The sequence below is a fragment of the Microtus pennsylvanicus genome, chromosome 10 (genome assembly GCF_037038515.1).
Source record: "Microtus pennsylvanicus isolate mMicPen1 chromosome 10, mMicPen1.hap1, whole genome shotgun sequence".
Lineage (NCBI taxonomy): Eukaryota > Metazoa > Chordata > Mammalia > Rodentia > Cricetidae > Microtus > Microtus pennsylvanicus.
Window position 1 is genome coordinate 80,889,961 of NC_134588.1, and position 18,962 is coordinate 80,908,922.

Consider the following 18,962-nt stretch of genomic DNA (forward strand, 5'->3'; position numbering starts at 1 on the left):
GATATGGACCAAGCTGTGTTCCCTCCAAAATCCATATGTTGACGACCTAATCCCCAGTGCTTTGCGATAGGATTGCAAATGGATATAGGATCTTAGAAAGAGTTTAGTTAAAATTAGGGTGAGCTCTCATTCAACAAGACTGGTGTCTTTAGAACAAGGGACCAGGCCACAAATGCAGACAGAAAGCTAGGTGACCCGTAAGGAGAAGACACCAAAGAGAGAAGCTCCGGAGGAAACCAGCTCTGATGCTACAACACTTCCACCTCAGGCCTCCAGTGTCCACGACAGTGAAGCTACAGGCAAGTCCTTAGTGCAGCCCAGTCTGTCCTGTGAAAGCAATCGGACAGCAAGTGCTTCCAGGTCACCGGCAGAGTGACCTCTGTACCTTCTCTATGCCATTTTCAGAGAAACCAAGAGCTGATGTCACCCACAGATAGACATACTGAGTCTCACAGAACCTATGGTTTGGATGCACCATCCATACTACAGCTGTAGCTGGATGAGTAGGGCTGAGACCTGGCAGAATGCCAGGAGCTTCCAGGTTTGGGGAGGTGGAGTCCAGGTCAGGGAAAAGGAATGGGGTAGATAGCGACCAGGAGTGAAGAGGCAGGAGAGAAGCTGGGGAACCTCCTTCAGGGTGGGGGACTGGCTAAGAAGGGCCACCAGCCTGGTGGGATGTTCCAGGAATACGTTTGACAGATGACCAAGAGGTCTGTGCTGCATGGACACTGGGCCGACACTCCTGCTGATGGAGATGGGCCACCCAGGACTACAGGTCACTCTGGGCAATGGTAAGCTTTTGTGAAGAGGATGTCCCCAGAGTCCCCCGTCTCTAGTCATAGCAATATGCCAATTATATCCATATCCTAGCTTACCCTGAACTCTGAAGAGACGGAGCCCACACAGCAAGGGTTCAGGAGTGTGTGGGAGGCTGCTCAGAGAGAGAGGACCCCCTACTTATGGTACTAGCTCTAGCGGTTAGGAGCCCAGATAAAGAAGAAACCCATTGGGGTGACTGGAGGAGCAGTCTTCCATCACTGCCTCCCGGCACTAGTGCATTTATCCTCAGAGACGAAAGCACAAGAGACATGGTCATGTTTGGGGTGATCTCCGAAGGTTCTGGAAGGAAAGCAGTGCTTCTCATCCCTCCTAAGGAGACACTGTAGTCACTAGCCTCTTCTTGCCAACCACTGTTTTCCTCCTTCTCAGCTAGGTTCTCACTGCTCAAAGCTACCACCGGCGGTCACACCCGCAAAAGTATGTTGGGCCTGAATCAGGCTGTGGCTGCCCCAGCTGGGTCTCACGGTCACGCCCTTCACTGGAAGTGGGAAGACAGGCTGAAGAAACCACACACCATCTTATCAGTTCCATTGTAGTGTTGGGCCCACCAGGGTGTGGCTGACTACACACACACACACACACACACACACACACACACACAATCGCATGCACACGCATGCACATGCCCACAAATGCACATATACACATGCACACACATGCACACACTCTTCCCTTACATTCATTTTGGTTTCCTAGGCCTTGCAGAAGACCTTGTTAGGCCTGTGGGTGGTTTTGCTCTGCTCACAGGATATCTATCTCCTCTCACAGCAGAGCAGCCCTAGGACAGGCTCTCTACCGCACCCAGGATCATGTGCACAGAGAGCATTTCCTGCCCTCCCAAGTCCCCCGAGGGAGCCTCACAGCCTGGGAAAGCACAGCCTGATATCTAGGCCCAGGCCACAGCCCCTGCCTACATTTCCCAGGAGTCAAGGCAGGTTGCAGCCCTCACTGTGCACAACACTGTCCTCTCACCACATAGAGCCCAAGAGCCTCCACCTCCAAGAAGCAGACATGCCCAAACAACCCTCAGGGCCGGTGCAGCCACGAGGATGCTGTCACCTGCTTCTGTCACACAGGGGAAGCTGGCCAGGAGCCTGGTGCCAGAAAACACTTAACACCAGGTTGCACCCGGTGAATGAAAAGCACCGCCCACCGGCACGTAAACCTGCCCATCTGCTGGGTTCTTCCCCATGTGCTGACCAGCAGCCCTAAGTGACTGTGAAGCCCTCACTATGACAGGAGCCCCCAAACAAGGTGTGCAGCCATGCCAGGCTTCGCCGCAGCTCAGTGTGCAATATGCAAGTCAAAGTGCAATTCGATTGTATTCTGAACATAATAGATTAAAACAAATTTTCACCTGGTTGTGTTTTAAAACCTCGGCAATGAGACAACAGATTATATCTACGGTTCCCTTCTGTCTCCTGTGACAGTGTGTGTTAACCTTAGCAGTGGGATGGCCAGCATGATAACGGAACCTTGTGATCAGGGAAGATAAGGCCATCACTGGAGAAGGTACTTGTTTACAGTTGTACCTGGAGTGTCCCCAAGGGCTCAGGAATTGAAAGCTTGAGTGTGGTCTTCATCAGTTTTAGCTCTCAACTTGAAACAGCCTAGTCACCTGAAATGGAATCTCAATTGAAGGATTGCCTAGATTGGCCTGATTTATGGGCATGACTGTGGAGAGTGTCTTGATATTTTTAGATTGGTGTAGGAGGACCCAACCCACTCCACCATGGGCAGTACCATTCCCAGGGCAGGTGGTCCAGCGCTGTATCAAAAACCTAGATGAACAAGAGCCCGTGATCCAGCTAGCAGGCATACTCTGCCATGGTTCTCGCCATCTTTGGCTAGGAAGGAAGTGAGTTCCTCAGTTGAAGGAAGCGCTGTGTGAAATACCAAGTGGGCGTGTCTTTACATTCCAGCCTTGAGTTACCTCCCTAACTTCACTTAGTGATGGACCTTGGCATAGCAAACCAAATGAACAAACCTGGTATCCTCCAGAGCTGCTTTTGGTTAGGGCATTCGTCACAGCAACAGAAATGAAACTGAATGACCACCAATACGGGAATGCTTAGAGGCAAGGCCTTGGGGAAGTGATTGGATCACAAGGGTTCTGACGTCATCAATGAATCAATCTGTTAGCTGGTTCGTGATTGGGCGATGAGATACTGTGCCGTGATGGAAACTTAGGCGGTAGAGCATGGTTGAAGTGGTCTTATGTCATGTTCCTGGCTCCCTTCTCCCTTCCTGCTTCCAAGATACCACAAGATGAGCGCTCTGCTCCCTGCATGCTTCCTGCTATGTATGAGGTCCCGCCTCCCTGAGCGTCAAAGCCAAGTGATCATCAACTGAAAGCTCCGAACTGGGAGCCAAAGGAAACCTTTCCTCCGTTGGGCTGCCGTTCCTCAGGATTTCTCCAGTCACAGGAGGCCGACTAACAGGATTCCCGCTCTGCTCACACCCAGGACACCCACAGTCCTGAATGGAAAGAGGAACACTCCTCCTGGTATGCAGCTGGGAGATTTGTGGGCTCAAAAATAAGACTTGCTTCATAGATAAAAGAATTTGAAGGTAGGCTCTCAGTGCAGAACTCTTAAGGAAGCTACCAGGAGGTTCACAGGCTCACAAGGGTAAGATGGCCTCTTTTCCACTATTCTCAGTGGGCCTGTCCAGAACCAGTAGGATGAAAGCCTAAAGCGGGAGGTGAGGTTGACCTTGGGGCTACCAGCTATCTCTGGCTCCAGACTGCTGAGCGCTTTGACCTCTTCAGGTCATCCTCCTGGTCTCTGTCACCCCAGTCACCCATTTTGTCTTCTGTGGTCTTTTCTCCCATCCCAGTCTGGCTATGAGTTGGACCCAATCCCTAGTTCCTTTTTTCTTGTACCTCTGGAGGAGAAGTCCATAAACCCTTAGGTTCTTCCTGGCAGGGAGGCAGGCAGGGGAGGGATAGATTGTAATGAGCCTTGGATTGTCCAGTCTCTGGTCTTAGAAGACAGACTGCAAATGGAAAGTAACAAGAACTCCCTGTGAAGAGTTCAGATGATAAGGAAAGGCTGCCACTGCTCCTACCTGGCTCCAAAAGGCCTTACAGACTGTACTTTTAGAAGTTTGGGCACAGAAGTCTGGGGGATCACTGGAAGCTCCCTGGGCCAGCAAGAATAGGTGGGCTCCTGAAAAGCAACAGCCTTAGAAACCAGTGTCCCGAGAAAACACCAGAATTCAGAGCTTGGTCCTGGTATTCTCCAGGGTGACCTGATGGAGGAGGGTCATCTTTCTATCTGTTGATCTCATTGGTTAAGCAATAAAGAAACTGCTTGTCCCTCAAAGGTTAAAACATAGGTGGGAGGAGTAAACAGAACAGAAGGCTGGGAGAAAGAAGCTGAGTCAAGGAGTCGCCACGATTCTCCCACTCCAGACAGACGCAGGTTAAGATCTTCTCTGGTAAGCCACCTCGTGGGCTACAGCAGATTATTAGAAATGGGCTAGTCCAGGTGCAAGAGTTAGCCTAGAAGAGGCTAGATAGAAATGGGCCAAGCAGTGTTTAAAAGAATACAGTTTCCGTGTAATTATTTCAGGGCATAAGCTAGCCATGTGGGTGGCCAGGTGCCGGGGACGCAGCCCCACAGCTCTTACTACTACAGTGACCCAGCTAAAGAGGCCCTGGGATGAGGTCCTGGGCACTGCAGGCACTCACACAGAGCAAGGACAGGGATTTGTGCTAGGGGGAAGAATGGTGTATGATTGTGCTGGACTAGTAACACATGGGTACAATTAGCTTTGTTCAAAGCCCAGCTGGGTGTCCTGGAAACATAGCTGAGGCAGAACCGCAGCCAAAAAAGCTGGCCTGTTGCCCTTGGTTTCAGAAGAGCCAAGAGTGTTGCAGGGTCCTCAGGAGTGGCCCCGCTACTCTGATGTCCTCTGTCCAGATGTTGCTGCAGGAACCAAAAAGCACCGTGGGGTAGGAGCAACCTACAGACCTCAGTGCTCTGTGATGCCTACAGGAAGGGCTGGCGTCCACAACCATGCACACAAAAGTCCATGCAATGTATTTCAAAGGGAAAAAAAACCCACAAACCAACAGGCTCACAGCAGAACCCCCCAGTAAGAACTGGATACTCTTAAAACCAAACACTATTCTCAGCCCTTTATTTACGGTGTGGCTTTCGTCACAATAATGGAAATTTGTTATAATTCAAGGCATGGTTGACAAGTGTCATTGGTTTTTAGTATCTGAGGGTCATACAATCATTTGGACACATGTAGTATGACCCACAAAGTGCTTAATGGTTCTCAATGAGATTCATAGCTAGCCCACAACAGGGACCACTTCCTATGGGATACCCTGGCCAGGTAGTTGCCATGGAAACAAACCAGGATTTCATTAGCCCAGGGCCCCTATAGCCAGCCATCAGTTATTCCTCAGTTACCTGTGGTAACTGGGCTGTAACCCTTCTTTCTCCCCAAGCTGGTATCTACCTTGCTTCCAGTCTGAGAGTGGGAGAGACGGCAATACTGGGGGAATCACCATCACTATGCACCTCCTCCTCTGCAGGAGTTACAGGAGCTGCCCTTTCATGGATCTGCCCCACTCCCCTCTGCTGGACTGGTCTGCCAGTGTCTCAAAACTTGATATCCTTGAACTCAGGACACAAAGTATCAGAGCTAGAAATATTCTGCTCAATGGCTTTGGTATTTCAAGGAGAATACACCAACGGGGAACAATCTGGGTTTGTTAAGGAGAATTCTGTTTATGGTACTGCTGAGAACTATACGTAACAGGCAGAGGACAGGGGTGCTGGACATGTAGTCATAACACAGTTCACAAATGATTCGTCCCAGTTTAATGACCTTCTGGAATCCACATTTTAAATCGGAAGAAATCTATTCAAAAGATCCTAGACCCTAAGCTCATTTAATTTAAATAAAATGGCTCTAAGTGTGGTTTTGCTCCCTTTTAATATACTATGGATCTACAAGGGTCCAGGAACCAAGCATGTGGGCTTTGTTATGCACTTTCCTGGAAATTGTACCAGCAGCTAGGGTTTTAGAAAGAGCCCCGCCCCCAGATTTCAAGGCCTGTCTGCAACCATGCATACTTGTTTCTGTCACATGTACATCAAGTGTGTTATTGACTTTTTATAGCTGGGGCTAAAATATCTGGAAGAACACTTAAAAGGGAGGAAGGAGTTCCTTGCTTATGATTACAGAGGGCCCAGTCAATGATTTCGTGGCCTCTTGTGCTCTGGCAGAACACCATGACAGAGGCAGCAAGTGACAGATGCTGCTCTTTAGTTCTTGGTGAACAAAAGCACAGAACAAACCAGGGCAGGGCCAGTGACGAGAAAACCCCAAGAACTGATCCCAGTGACCCACCTCTTTCAGCTACGTGCCACCTTCTGAAGTTCCCAGAACCTCCCAAGACAGTCCTGTCAGCTTGAGGCCCAGCCTCAACCACATGTGGCCTGGGTGGAGACATTTTATGTCCAAACCTTAACGCCATGTCTTCAAACACATCCCATGCAGCCTTTAGGAATCGCCAAGAATAGACCACTGTCCTCTCTGAAACTCAGACGTATCAAAAGATGTACCCAGATCCACAGAGCCAGGCAGATCCACGTGGGAAGAACCTTACTCACTACCTCCCCAGAAAACTGGAGGAAAGGTCCTTCATAAAGGTCATCCTCAAATGAAAAGTGGGGCGTTTGAGATAGAGCTAGAGACTGAGCCTCGTCTTGGCCACCGCTTACTATAGGGATAGTATCACGTTCTCTGTCTCATGGGGGCCATGCAGGCCACACAAGGACATGGAGGTGTAGAGCCATATGCCTGAGCTATAACAGGTGCTCACACAATGCTCTTGACAGCTGAGTAGGGCTTTAGATGCTAAGCAAAGGAGGTCACCTCCAAGCCCACCCTGGCCAGGGATGATGATGTCATCATCCTCATTCCTTGAGGTCTCTCTGTGAGGTCTGGGGGAAGATGTCAGGCGACCCCTGTGTGTCCAGCCTGTCATTCTTGGCCGTTCTTTGATTCCTGAAGTCCCACAGGGTCGGCAGCTCAAGTCTGCCCAAGCCCTGGTGGAACTGCCCTGTGCACACACCCGGCCTAGAAACTGCTAGGGCCTTCTAAGCTGCAGCAGCTGGAAGCAGAGCAGCTGGGAAGCAAATCTGTTTGTTCACCATTTGTGGAGCATCTGTCATGAGCCAAATTCCAAGGAGGATGGGTCACGTGCATGGACTCTGCCTCACACAGAGTTCTCTGGAAGGGGGGCAAAGGGCCAACACCGCAAGCAACATTTGCCACAAGCTCAGAGAGCTGAGGACCGTGAACAAGGGAAATGCTGGGACAATTTTGATGGGGCAGCAGATGCCGTGGAGAAAGGTACCCAAGGGCAGAACAATGAAACACAAGTCATGTGGGAAACAATCGGGCTCTCGTGGAGGGAGAGCTGGCCTGGACTCTTGGCTCCCTTTCAAGGGTTGCATGCTCTTCTCTGCTCCCTGTCAACCCCATCTAGACCCTGGAAGCTACCAAATGGCATCTTTGTCTTCTATGCTTGCTGGCTTTGGTTCAACTTCAAGGGGAAAAAGCACGCAGGGACTCCTGTGCTGGAGAAGGGAGGCTGAGAATGCAGGATCCTTGGGCCCTCTTGTTGCCCCAGCTGAACATTGGGAGAACTGCTCTTGGGTACCACTTCTCCCACAACAGCAAATTCCTGTTATTTTATTTTATGTGCCTGAATATTTCGCCTGGATGTATGTCTGTGCACCATGTTCATACCTGGTGCTGGAGGAGGCCCTGAAAAAGTGTCGGATTCCCCACGACTGGAGTTACCGACACGAACCTTCATGTCAGTGGTTAGAATTGAACCCAGGTCTTTTAAAAGTGCTCTCAGCTGCCACACGCTGTGACAACAGCAGCTCGTCCAGGTTCCAGACCCTCTCCTCCTTACCCGTGAGGGACAGTCTCCCATGGTATCAGCCCCTAGATGCCCATCTCTCTTCCTGCTTTCCCCAGTCTTGTCCACATCTCTGGGGAGGGTCCCATTCGTAGCTGTCTTCCCAGACTCACAACCTAGCTAATAATGACGGTGATGTATGATTTACTCCTATATCACCAGAGATGTGCTCAGGGCTGTGAGCATAGCTCCTTTCCCAGCGCTCAGACAGGTGCACTCCCATTCCTCAAGTCTCCATGAGGAAGGAGGGGGCAGAAGCTGGGTCCTTGGCTGCTAAGTCATTGAAACTGGGCTCAGTCTGTCTTGGTCACCTCTGAGAGCAAATGTGTCTCCAACTGGTTATGGAAATTCTGGGGCAGGGTGTGCACGAGGAGCATTCAGAGGGGGCTTTAAAGGAATAAAAGCTTAAGGAGGCCGGCCCCTAAGAGGGAGGCAACACCCTGGATAAAGGCCCACTGGGCCATGGAGAAGATAACAGAGTCACAAAGCCGGGCAGGTTCTCGGAACCACTGGACTTGGGAAGCTGAGCTTAGAAAGAGAGATGGACTGTGGTTAGGATCGACAGTGTTTCTAGGGAGATGGTCATGGATTGCAGTGCCTGGGAAAGAAAGCAGGAGAGAAAGGACTGAGGACAGACTCCAGGGATCAGGGACACTGACAGGAAAAGAGGAGGCCCCAGACAGGGAAAGAACAGAGGGAGACTCTCCAGGTCCACCTGCCTGCCAAGAAGACATTTGCAAGTCTTCAAATACTTGGTTCAGATACTTGGCTCCCAGGCTCATTCTTAAGAGGGGGAGCCAAAATGCAGTGCCAGGCTGCTCCAGCCACAGCCTCCTCAGGATGAATAACATGATAGTAGTTAAGGGACCCAAAGCCACAGGAAGGCGGAGATGTGCCCAAGGGGAATTTAGCTGGTGTGACAGAGCTGAGTTTACTTCAGCAGCACCTGGGAGAAGCAAGTCTCGCTCACTTCGCTGCTTTCCCGTTCCAGGCAAACAATTACTGACCCAGGATGCTCTCCCACCAAGGTGATACTTTGCCCGCCATCTTCCGCCTGCGTGTGGGTGGCTACCCATTCCAGACATGATCTTATCTGTTTCCTTACCTCTAGATTTCCTCTTGTGAAACACAGACTGCCAGGCTATGACCAGGGTGAAGAGCAGAACGCTGAGGATCCCCACACAGCACACAAGGACGGCATACATATAGAGATCTGAAGGGCACATGGTGGTAAACATTAATTCAAAACAAACCACGAAAAGGATTTCAAATGTAAATTATAAATTTTTTTGGGAAAAAAATGCACAAGAAGAAAACGTCAAATCTATATCTGAAGTGTTCCTAGACTTGTAATCGGAGGCGTTTTCCCTATAAATAAACCTTGATGGTTAGGGACACGGTTCAGAGATAGGACACCCACCCAGAATACGTGTCCCATCATTAGGAAAGGTAAATCTGATTTACCACTGTTGAAAACTCGTGAGGAAGGTGAAAAGTCAAGTTGCAGATTGGGAAAGAGGATTTAAAACCAGAGCTCCAAACAGGGAGTAGTATCTAGTGTACGTCAAGAGCTCTCAAAAATCAACTCTGAAAAGTCAACAAAGAATCCTCCGTGGAAAGTGGTCAAAGCATGCAGAGACATTTCAGCAGACAGAATACCCAGGTGGTAAATAAACACATGGCTATATCCAACTTGCGCAGTCATGAAGGTATGTAAAAGGAAGCCACAGTGAGACTGTCCACATACTGTTCAGAATCCTGCTAAGGACACACCTAAGTTAGGCCACTCCAGCTGGGCTGCCAGTGACCGAAAACAGAAGTGCTATTTTGGAAAACTTGAAGAAATGAAAATAGTGAATTCTTTTTTTTTTTAAAGATTGTATATGTATGTCTGTATGTGTTTGTTCGTGCGTGCGCGCACGCGCGTGTGTGTGTGTGTGTGTGTGTGTGTGTGTGTGTGTACAAGACCTCCTGTAGAGGCTAGATAAGGGCATCAGATCCCCTAGTTACAAAAGGCTGTGAGCCACTCTATGGGGGTCCTAGGAACTAAACTCCAGCCCTTTGTAATAAGAGCAAGGGCTCTTAACCACTGAACCATCTCTCTAGTCCCCTAAATGATTGTCCAAACCATCTCCCATGGGCTACTCATTGTTTCTACCTTTTCCCCATGACAAAGAATTCTAGGTTGAGTATTCATAAATGTGACCTCATTCATCTCATATTATGTTCTCAAGATTTGAGTTTCTAGAAGAACCTCTGGGGCAACAGGAATGCTCCCTTGCAAAACTCTTGGGCTATGGCGAAGCAGAGAGATAAAGAGAACCAGTGTCCTGGGGTGGCGTGACGTAGGTATGGCAGTGAACGGCTTCCAAGAGGAACTTGGAGATGCAGGTGGCCAGTCACAGAGAAGGGAGAGGAAACAGACTTACACATTTGGGTTTTTTTAAGTCTCCTACTTGATCAGAGACCTAGGGAGGCTTGGCAGAATCCATGCCTGGAGTCAGAAAGCCCTTTCATGTTCTTAGAGTTTGTCAACAGTTTTATCTAAGCTAGACTAAGTAGATTTCTGTTCCAGGCTACTTAAAAGCTTGAACTGAAATTTAAGCATAGTTGTGTCTCCAGCTTCAATATCCACAAATCCAGTCAATCGTGTACTAAAACTATTAAAATAATAACAGCAACCTTGGGACCTGGTGAGATGGTTCAGTGGTTAAAAATATTTGTTACTCTTGCAGGCAACCTAGGTTTGGTTCCCAGGACCCACATCACGGCTCACGGTTGTCTGAAACTCTAGTTCTAGAGGAACCACCACTCTCTACTGGCCTTTGAAGGCACTGCACACATGTGGTGCATAGATGTACAAGCAGGGAAACAGCTATACACACAAAATAAACATAAGGAAATGAGGCGGTTTGGATGAGAAGGCTCCCAGAGGCTCGTATATTTGAAAGTTTGGTCTGGTCACAGTTGATGGAACTTTTTGGGATGGATTAGGAGGTGTGGCTTTTTAGAGAAGGTTTCAAAAGCCCATACCATTCCCGGTTAGCTCTTTCTACCTTGTACTTGTGAATCAAGATGCAAGCTCTCAGCTACTGCTCCAGTGTCATGTCTGCCTGCCTGCTGCTATGTTCTCCACCACCATGGTTATGGACTCTAACCCTCTGGAACCACAAACCCCTAAATTAAATGCTTTCTTTTATGTTACCTTGATTATGGGTTTTTGTCATAGCAACAGAAAAATAACAAAGGCAACACATCTTTTTAAAAAACTGACTGCATTGAACAGTAGAAACTTTTCTTGTCATACTTGGCTAAATAACTCAGTATTAGAACTATGTATGTAGCACAGGCATTGTACTAAGTATCATATGTCATCTAGAGATGAAGACATTCATGGGTTATATTCAAATACTACAAGAGTTCTTTAAAGCACTTGCAAAGCCATGTGTTTTTGGTATCTTTGGGTTGGAGAAATCATGGTACAAAATCCCATGGATACTGAGGGAAGAGTGTAAGTATTGGAAGTACCACGGGACAAGGAGGAATAGTTAGGGTTTTTTTTTGTTGTTGTTTGTTTGTGTTTCTGAGACAGGGTCTCTTTATGTAGCCCTGCCTATCCTGGGACTTGTGTGTAAAACAGACCACTTTTATTAGCAGCTAAAAAAGTCAGTAGATGGGTGGGCAGAAGGAGGACTCTTCTGTGAGAATCCTGGAGCTACAATGGAAGCAGAGGGGAACTGGAGGGAGCGTTCTGAACACAAGAATGGAGCACTGTGGAAGGGTTCCTTAGTGCATCCAATGCTGGGCAGAAGCAACCATAGGATCCTCCCCCACAGAAGCTGCTGGGAAACCCCTGGTGGAAAGTCATGGGGCGTGGGGAGGTATTGTTGGAAATAAGAGTGGCTTCCCCTGGAGGAAAGTTCAACTGCTTCTGTCCAGGGACACATCTGTCCTCGCCTCACTTCATAGGCTGCAAGGTCAGGATCCTCAGGGAGGACAGGCTTGTCCCTCTGCTTCAACATGGGAAACTCAACAATGAGACACATAGATTCTGTGAGAGATAGGCCATTACCAGCTAAGGTCACAGGTCCGAATTAAGGACAGGGTATCAGGATACAGGACAGTCCCAATCCTGTGACCCCCACAGCCAGTCCTGATTTAGTCATTGTTGAGTAAAATACTCCAGGAACTTGGCTGGGATGGAGGAAAAAGTGTTAACTCAATTGCCTTGCTGGACCAGACAGAAGTGGGGCAGATGGAGACAAAGCCTGCCTCTTAGGGAGTCCGGTGAAAAGGCGGGGTAATTTGACTTCTATTTCCTTCTTGGATGAGAGGAAAAAACTGGCTTGCTAGAGTTTTTATGCCCCAAGATAAAAGCATCCTCACCTACCAGTCCCTGCATTCATATGATCTCTCTATGGTCTCCAGGCTAAAGGGACCAAGAAGGAACAAGTCTGCAGGTGAACCCTCAGGTTTGCCATTCCCGCCAGATGTCCTTGTCACATATCACACACATAGGGGGGCTGCTCTCTCCTGGTGGGAGGCAAAGGACTCAAGGCCTGGTTGCGATTGCTGATCTCAGCCTAGACATGGAGCAGAGGGAGCTGGCTCTCCACAGGCAGCTGTGACTGCAGAATCATAGAACATCTGCCCAGTGTGGGATGCTCCGCTGCTCCACCAAGCACGAAGGCCCTGGGGGCAATGGACACTCGCCAGTAGGCACCATCTACCCTCACGTGGGTCCTAATGCATGAGCGTCAGTGGATGCTCTCGGCTTGGCTCTGCTCTGCTCTTGGAGCTATGGGACCCTGAAAATGCCACTTCACAGGAAAGGAAAAACCGCACCCTGTTTTCCCCAGATCAGGCAGCAAGCAGTGCTAAGAAGTTCTGATTTCATCTCCTATTCCAAGCACTTCTTTTCCTGCACAAAGGAGAATGAACCTGTTCAAAACAGTGACTCTCTCAGTGGCCCCAGGTCTCTCTGTCAACAAAGGTTAACCCAAAGCCAGGCCCACAAACTCAGAAGACTCCAGGCTCACCTTTTCACAGTGACAGCTCCGTTGCCCTGTGCTCGAGAAGCTGGCATTCTCTCCTGGTGTCACCCTATCCTCACCCTATCATGTCCTTTAGTTATTGTTTTTTAAAAAAATCGATTTCTAAAAGATGGCTCAAAAAGTTTCAAAATCAAGCCTAGTCAAATAGCACTGTTTGGAGAGTAAAACTAAAACGTTAAATCTAAATTCAACAATATCAGCTTTTAAACAGCTCAAGGGAGGGAGGCTGGGTGTGTAGTTCGGCCGCAGAGTGCTCATGGCATTCATGAGGCCCTAGGTACCAAATGGATGAATAAAGGAATCAATGACCACATAAGACAGGGGATTTAGCTCTGTAGTGAAGTGATCATCTAAGGTCCCAGACCCGAATTAAACACAGACTGGGCAAGGCACTGAATTTCATTCTGTCCAAATAAATAATAAAATAAATGGATAAATGGGTATATAAATAACAAAGTAAACTACTACCTATACCTACACCCACTCAACAGCAATATCAAATATCACGTTTTTAGTTCCCAAATCTGTTTGCAATTCTATTTTTTGCATGGACTGCTAAAGACATCACTGTCATTTTTAGACAAGTGGCAAAAAAAAATCCAGGTCTCCTCAAAGCAGATGGAGGGACCAGCAGGCTGCTGTGACTGTGCACAGCACAGGGAGGCCAACACAGGGTGACAAGGTTCCTGTGCCAGCTCCTGCCCATCCTCCCAGTCAGCCAAACAAGTCGGGCAGGACAAAGGCACCTGTTGCCTGGCAACAGAGCAGAGTATTCAGTGCTGCTTTGAAACTGGGTGACCCCAGCATTACTTAGTCCTGCCAAGCACCGCCTCCTCACACAAACACACACACACACACACACACACATACACACACACAGTCAAGAAAGCCAGGGTCGGTATTCTACATTTCCAGTTCTAAGGCAAATGCCTAGGGAATAGCTGTTCTGGCAATAAAACTCCGTGTACTTCCACTAGTTTTTAATGTAGCCTGTAATACCATCTTGTTCAGGGCAACATACCTGAGTGATAGCCCTGAGGGATTTTAACTCGCTCCAATATCTCATCCAGAGCCCTGACAATCAATGCTTGCTTTGTTGGGCAGGCACACAGCCAGGCCCAGCTAAGCCCCAGGAGGATGGATATCTGTCCACAACCCACATTGAAGCTCTTCCAATCAGGAACAAAAGGGAAAAAGGCCTGGAATCCTGTGCCAAAGAGTTTCAACTACACCCTTGACCTTGCCAAGGCCATGGCAGGTTAAAAAAGCAGAACGCGGGGACATTGCTACTGTTGCTGCCTCCAGTGCCATGACCATCACAAGCAGCAGTAGCAGCAGCACAGGGGAAGAAGGCATGGAAACTGCTGCCCTGGGGCATGCATGGTACATGGTGAGACTACCAGCTGCCAGTCTTTGATAGGATGTGATTGTCTCTACTGAAATGGAAGTCCATGCTGGACCACAAATTGCACTTAGTGACTACATCTGAGGAATTATAAAATGTTGACACTTATACAAAGTATTTTTGAGATTCAAATCATGCTGCAAAGTGTGTCAAGACTGACTGCTATAGTCCTCCCAAATGGTTATTATTATTATTATTATTATTATTATATCATTGCAGTTTTAAAATACGGTTCTGACAACCACCCCATCAAAACCACCTCACACTCTTGTGAACATTTGACTCCTGGTGTGACCATCAGAGCTGCAGACGTGGAGTCAGGACTCTCTCTGGCACATTCTCCTTAGAGAGTCCCACAGCCTTCCCATCATTCTCTCCCATCATAACATCAGGGGTTAAGACAGCTTCGGAGAGATGGGGTAAAGGTCAGCCAGGTTGTCTCAATCTTACCCAACCGCAATGAGAAGAGAAAACCTTGCTCCTTCTGTCCCACAACTTCCCTCTGCAGGCAAGACAGCCACTTTTATCTCTGGCCACAAGGAAGCCAAATGAGAGGCAAAGGAAGAGAGCTAGGGACTGTTTTGCTAGGATAGTCTTCAGATACAGACAAAGGCAACTATATAGTGTAGAAGAAAATTCCAGAAATACAAAGATTCATTATTGAATAAAAGGTGATCTGAGAAAAAAAAGAAGAAAGAAGAAACTACTTGCAACTATAAAACTAAATAATAAGTCCTGGCAAACTAGGGATTACGTCACAGTGAATGGATTGCCAACCGCAATTAGAGTCGAATTTTTTCAAAGAGATACGGTGTCTGTCTAACACACTATGGAAAAGGCTGCTTTGAAATCCTGTGCTTTCCAACAAGGCTGGCTCTCCTTCTGCCACCTACTGTCTTGTTTTCCTCACGGGTGGGGGTAGGCATACCTCTTTTTCATTCCTCATTAATCAACCCAAAGGCTTCACAAGACAGAATCCTTCCCCAGGTCCTGCCCCTGTTGACAAGCCCTGTCTCCTCATCAAAGTCTCTGACTGAGCGCTTAGAGTGCATGATGTCATTGTTTATGGTCATAATTCTCTACTGTCCTTTCTCTGGGGCAGAGACCTGTAAGCTCCCAACTCTTGGCATTTGCAGGCAGAATCATTTGATGTGGAAAGGGTCTTTGGCATTGCCTCTATCTCCAAGTTGCTAATGTCATTCCCACACTTGAGGTGACCAAAATTGTCTCCTGACATCAGCAAATGTCCCCGACAGGGGCAAAAGCACCCCCTGTAGAGAATTCCACTCCAAGACTCAAACCTGAATGTTTGCCAGAGGTTTGCATTATGCAAAATGTCTAGGAGATTCAAATCATGCGGTAAAGTGTGTCAAAACTGACTGCTACAGTCCTTCCAAATGCATAGGGCACCACCCCAGAGTTCAGCCTGCATTCATAACAAGCACCTTGGTGGGGCTGCTGCTAGGAACCATCTCTCAGGTCGTGGCTCCTAGCCTGCTGCATGCTGGAATCAAGTGGAAGGTACTAAAGACATTTCAACTAAGTCAGAATCTCCTGCAAGCAACCTATTTTTAAAGCTTCTTGATTGGCTCTACCATAGGGGGAAAAACATTGCTTGCAGCTTTCAAACTCTTTTAGAACCCCAAGCTTTTGAAACAACTAAGAATTAAAGGTCGCTTCAGTAGGCATATTCTTTAATTTTACATCACTTGGGAGTCCCTCCTTGGTATCACCCAGGAAAGGGATTTGGAGGCGGGGACAGAATTGGGCAGCATAAGGCTTTACACCACTTTCTAGCGATTCCCTTATCAGTCCTGCAAAGATCAGTCTGGGGACATGACTTGATGCTATGAAACAGTTAAGAAACTAGAATCCTTGTTTTTCCTATTTCCTTCTTACTGTATAGAAATGAGGCTGTGTCAAGATACCAGACTTACCTTCAAATAATGCCCAGGTCACTTTCTTTTTCTCAAGTGATGAATCTTCAGTAGCTTTGAGAGAGATCACTGAAAACATAAAGAGACAGGACAGTGTGACACACAACACCTTACAGTCCTGACACGCTATAATCGCCAATGGGACCACGTGGCACCAATGTCTCTTAAATTTACAATGTCCATACTAACAAAACTGCCTGAAGTCATCACAACCCAGAAACCAAGAAGAAACACAGCAAAGCATCCACCGCACAGCTGAGAAACCTGGGTCCCCAGACATGGGAAAACAAAACAAACAAAAACCTGAGTTTAAAAGCCAGTAAATGGCAAGGCCAAAGTTCAGTTCATTGAAAGTGTTGCCTGCCCCACATGCTTCAAACATAAATAGATGGTTGATGGGGCTGAAACCGAATCATCACTTCCTTAACGATTTCAGCATCTTCCATGGTGCGGTGCTGGGTGTTTATTTCCAAACAGAAGCACCTGGAGTCCTGCAATGGCGGGGATCAGAGCCTGTGCACCACTCCGAATGTAAGACACTCTGAAATACGACAGGCTCCTACTCTTGAGATAATTTCGTCCTCTCCTATTTGTAGTAGGAGGCCGCTTGTTTGTTTCCCGGCTGCCCAGCCCTGAAACAATCACACAGAAACTATATTATTTAAATCACTGCTTGGCCCATTAGCTCTAGCTTCTTATTGGCTAACTCTTACACCGTAATTTAACCCATCTTCATGAATCTGTGCATCACCATGAGGTCATGGCCTACCAGCAAAGTTTTAACATGTCTGTCTCCGGTGGAGGCTCCATGGCTTCTCTCTGATTCCGCCCTTTTTTCACCCATTCAGTCCAGTCCTCCCCGCCTACCTAAGTTCTGCCCTATTAACAGGCCATGGCAGTATTCTTTGTTAATTAGCCAATCATATTCACAGCATACAGAGGGGAATCCCACATCATTTATTTGGTGCTTGATAACTGGATTTACTCTGCTTCCAGGAGAAAAAGTTGAGCTATATGTAAAACCTTGAACATCATCACAGACAACAACAATGAAACACATATAACATCAGGGACTGACCTGACTGTTCAATGGGACTTTCTGTGTCAACAGGAAGGTTCCACGTAAGTGTTACCCCGCAGCTACGCGTGGCTGTGGAGCACTTAAAACATCGGTAGTCTGACCAAGACGTGAAATTGACAATTGGATCCAATTTCTGTAATTTAGATTTAAACTCTCACACACGAAGAGCTCTAGACAAGAGAACCGAGGACTTGAATTTTGAAAAAACAGGGGGAATGCAGGTGGAATTACTTTGAGAGGTGAACAATAAGGCAGGCATGGCCTATACATTCATTCTCTTATTGCACTTCCTGTATGTTTCTGAATTAGTATTGTCATGGATCTCAATTCTTCCTAACCTCTTGTCTTTTTGTACCTTTATGGGATATTTGATTTTGAGGTGTCTTCTAAACAGCTAGTCTTTTCTTCACGTGTGTCTAACCTGTAGCAAAACCTCTTTATTCAGTCTTCCTTTTCATTTATGGAATCTTCCAGCTCTTGATTATCCATCCAATTCTTCTTCACACAGTCCAGTTCTCCAGTGAATTCTCAAGTTTCTCACCTAATTTCCTAGCCAAGTTCATTTCAGCAGCCACGCCTGACAACGTCTACATGTGACCCGAGGTCTTGTTCTCCCGTCTAGGTTTGGTTTTGACATTGTCTCAGTATGCCTGAGAATTTTTCCAAAATGAATGTCAGACATTGATAGAAAAAAATTACTGATTCTCTAGAAAAGTCTCCAGTTCCCCGAAAGCAAGAGGGAGAAGATTGACGATCACCTTAACCCACTCAGGGATTGGGTTGCCTAGGAGCTGTAATTTTAGTCTGGTCCATTTCTTGCTTTGGGTTTAGTCCCTCTGGCTCCCATAGCAGGAAGCCTGAACTGTTTGCCACAGTGCTCACATACCACAGTCAGGAATATCCCAAACTCATTTGCCTTCAGAACACCCTGGCTGTGGCTTTCTCTGCAGCTCCTGCCGAGCAGCTCCAGATGGACTTCTGGAAGATGTATGCGCCTGATGACTGGACTCCTCTGTAATCTTCTAAGAACAAATATGACAGCCGAGGTACAGAAGGTCATAAATAAATGCAACTGGAGAAGTAGTTCAGTGGTGAAGAGCGCTGGCTGCTCTTCCAGAGGAACCAGGCTCCATTTCCAGCACCCATATGTCAGCTTACCACTGTCTGTAGCTCCACCTTCAGGGGACTTAACACCCTCTTCTGGCCTCCGTGGACATCAGGCATGTGCATGGTACACAGACATAACTTACAGGCAAAACACTCACATACATAAAGTCGAAATTATAAATAAATAAACGTGTAATTGGGGAACACACAGAGATGCTGTTGAGAAAGCAGAAATTCAGAGGGATTTCTTTCCCCTCCTAAAGGAAATCCCTGTCCCAGAAGAACCCAAATTCTTTAGAACAACTAGTTGTTTCAGCTTCACTTGAGGTTTTTCTGGAGTAAGTAGTCTCTCTCTCTCTCTCTCTCTCTCTCTCTCTCTCTCTCTCTCTCTCTCTCTGTGTGTGTGTGTGTGTGTGTGTGTGTGTGTGTGCGTGTGCGCATGTTAAATATATTATCCAAGCTCAACCTCTTCTTCCTGCTCAATTTATTTTAATCCAGAACTCCTGCACTCTACTGACAGACAGAGCAACCAAGATTCCAGAACTTAAATAATAAGCATGTGTTTATTGAAGTGTGGTGG

General features: G+C 47.4%; 1 protein-coding gene across 2 annotated transcripts in view; it reads right to left on the bottom strand.

Moving 5' to 3' along the window:
• Vstm4 (V-set and transmembrane domain containing 4) overlaps positions 1–18,962 on the bottom strand; it is an 84,179-nt gene that overhangs the window by 39,659 nt on the left and 25,558 nt on the right. The window contains exons 3-4 of one of the 2 annotated variants that reach the window (XM_075988755.1): positions 16,195–16,263; positions 8,904–9,011 (exon numbers count right to left, since the gene is read on the bottom strand). In XM_075988755.1, the coding sequence (XP_075844870.1) occupies positions 8,904–9,011; positions 16,195–16,263 (177 nt within the window). The remainder of the gene's footprint in view (positions 1–8,903; positions 9,012–16,194; positions 16,264–18,962) is intronic. The other variant, XM_075988756.1, reaches the window with a different exon arrangement.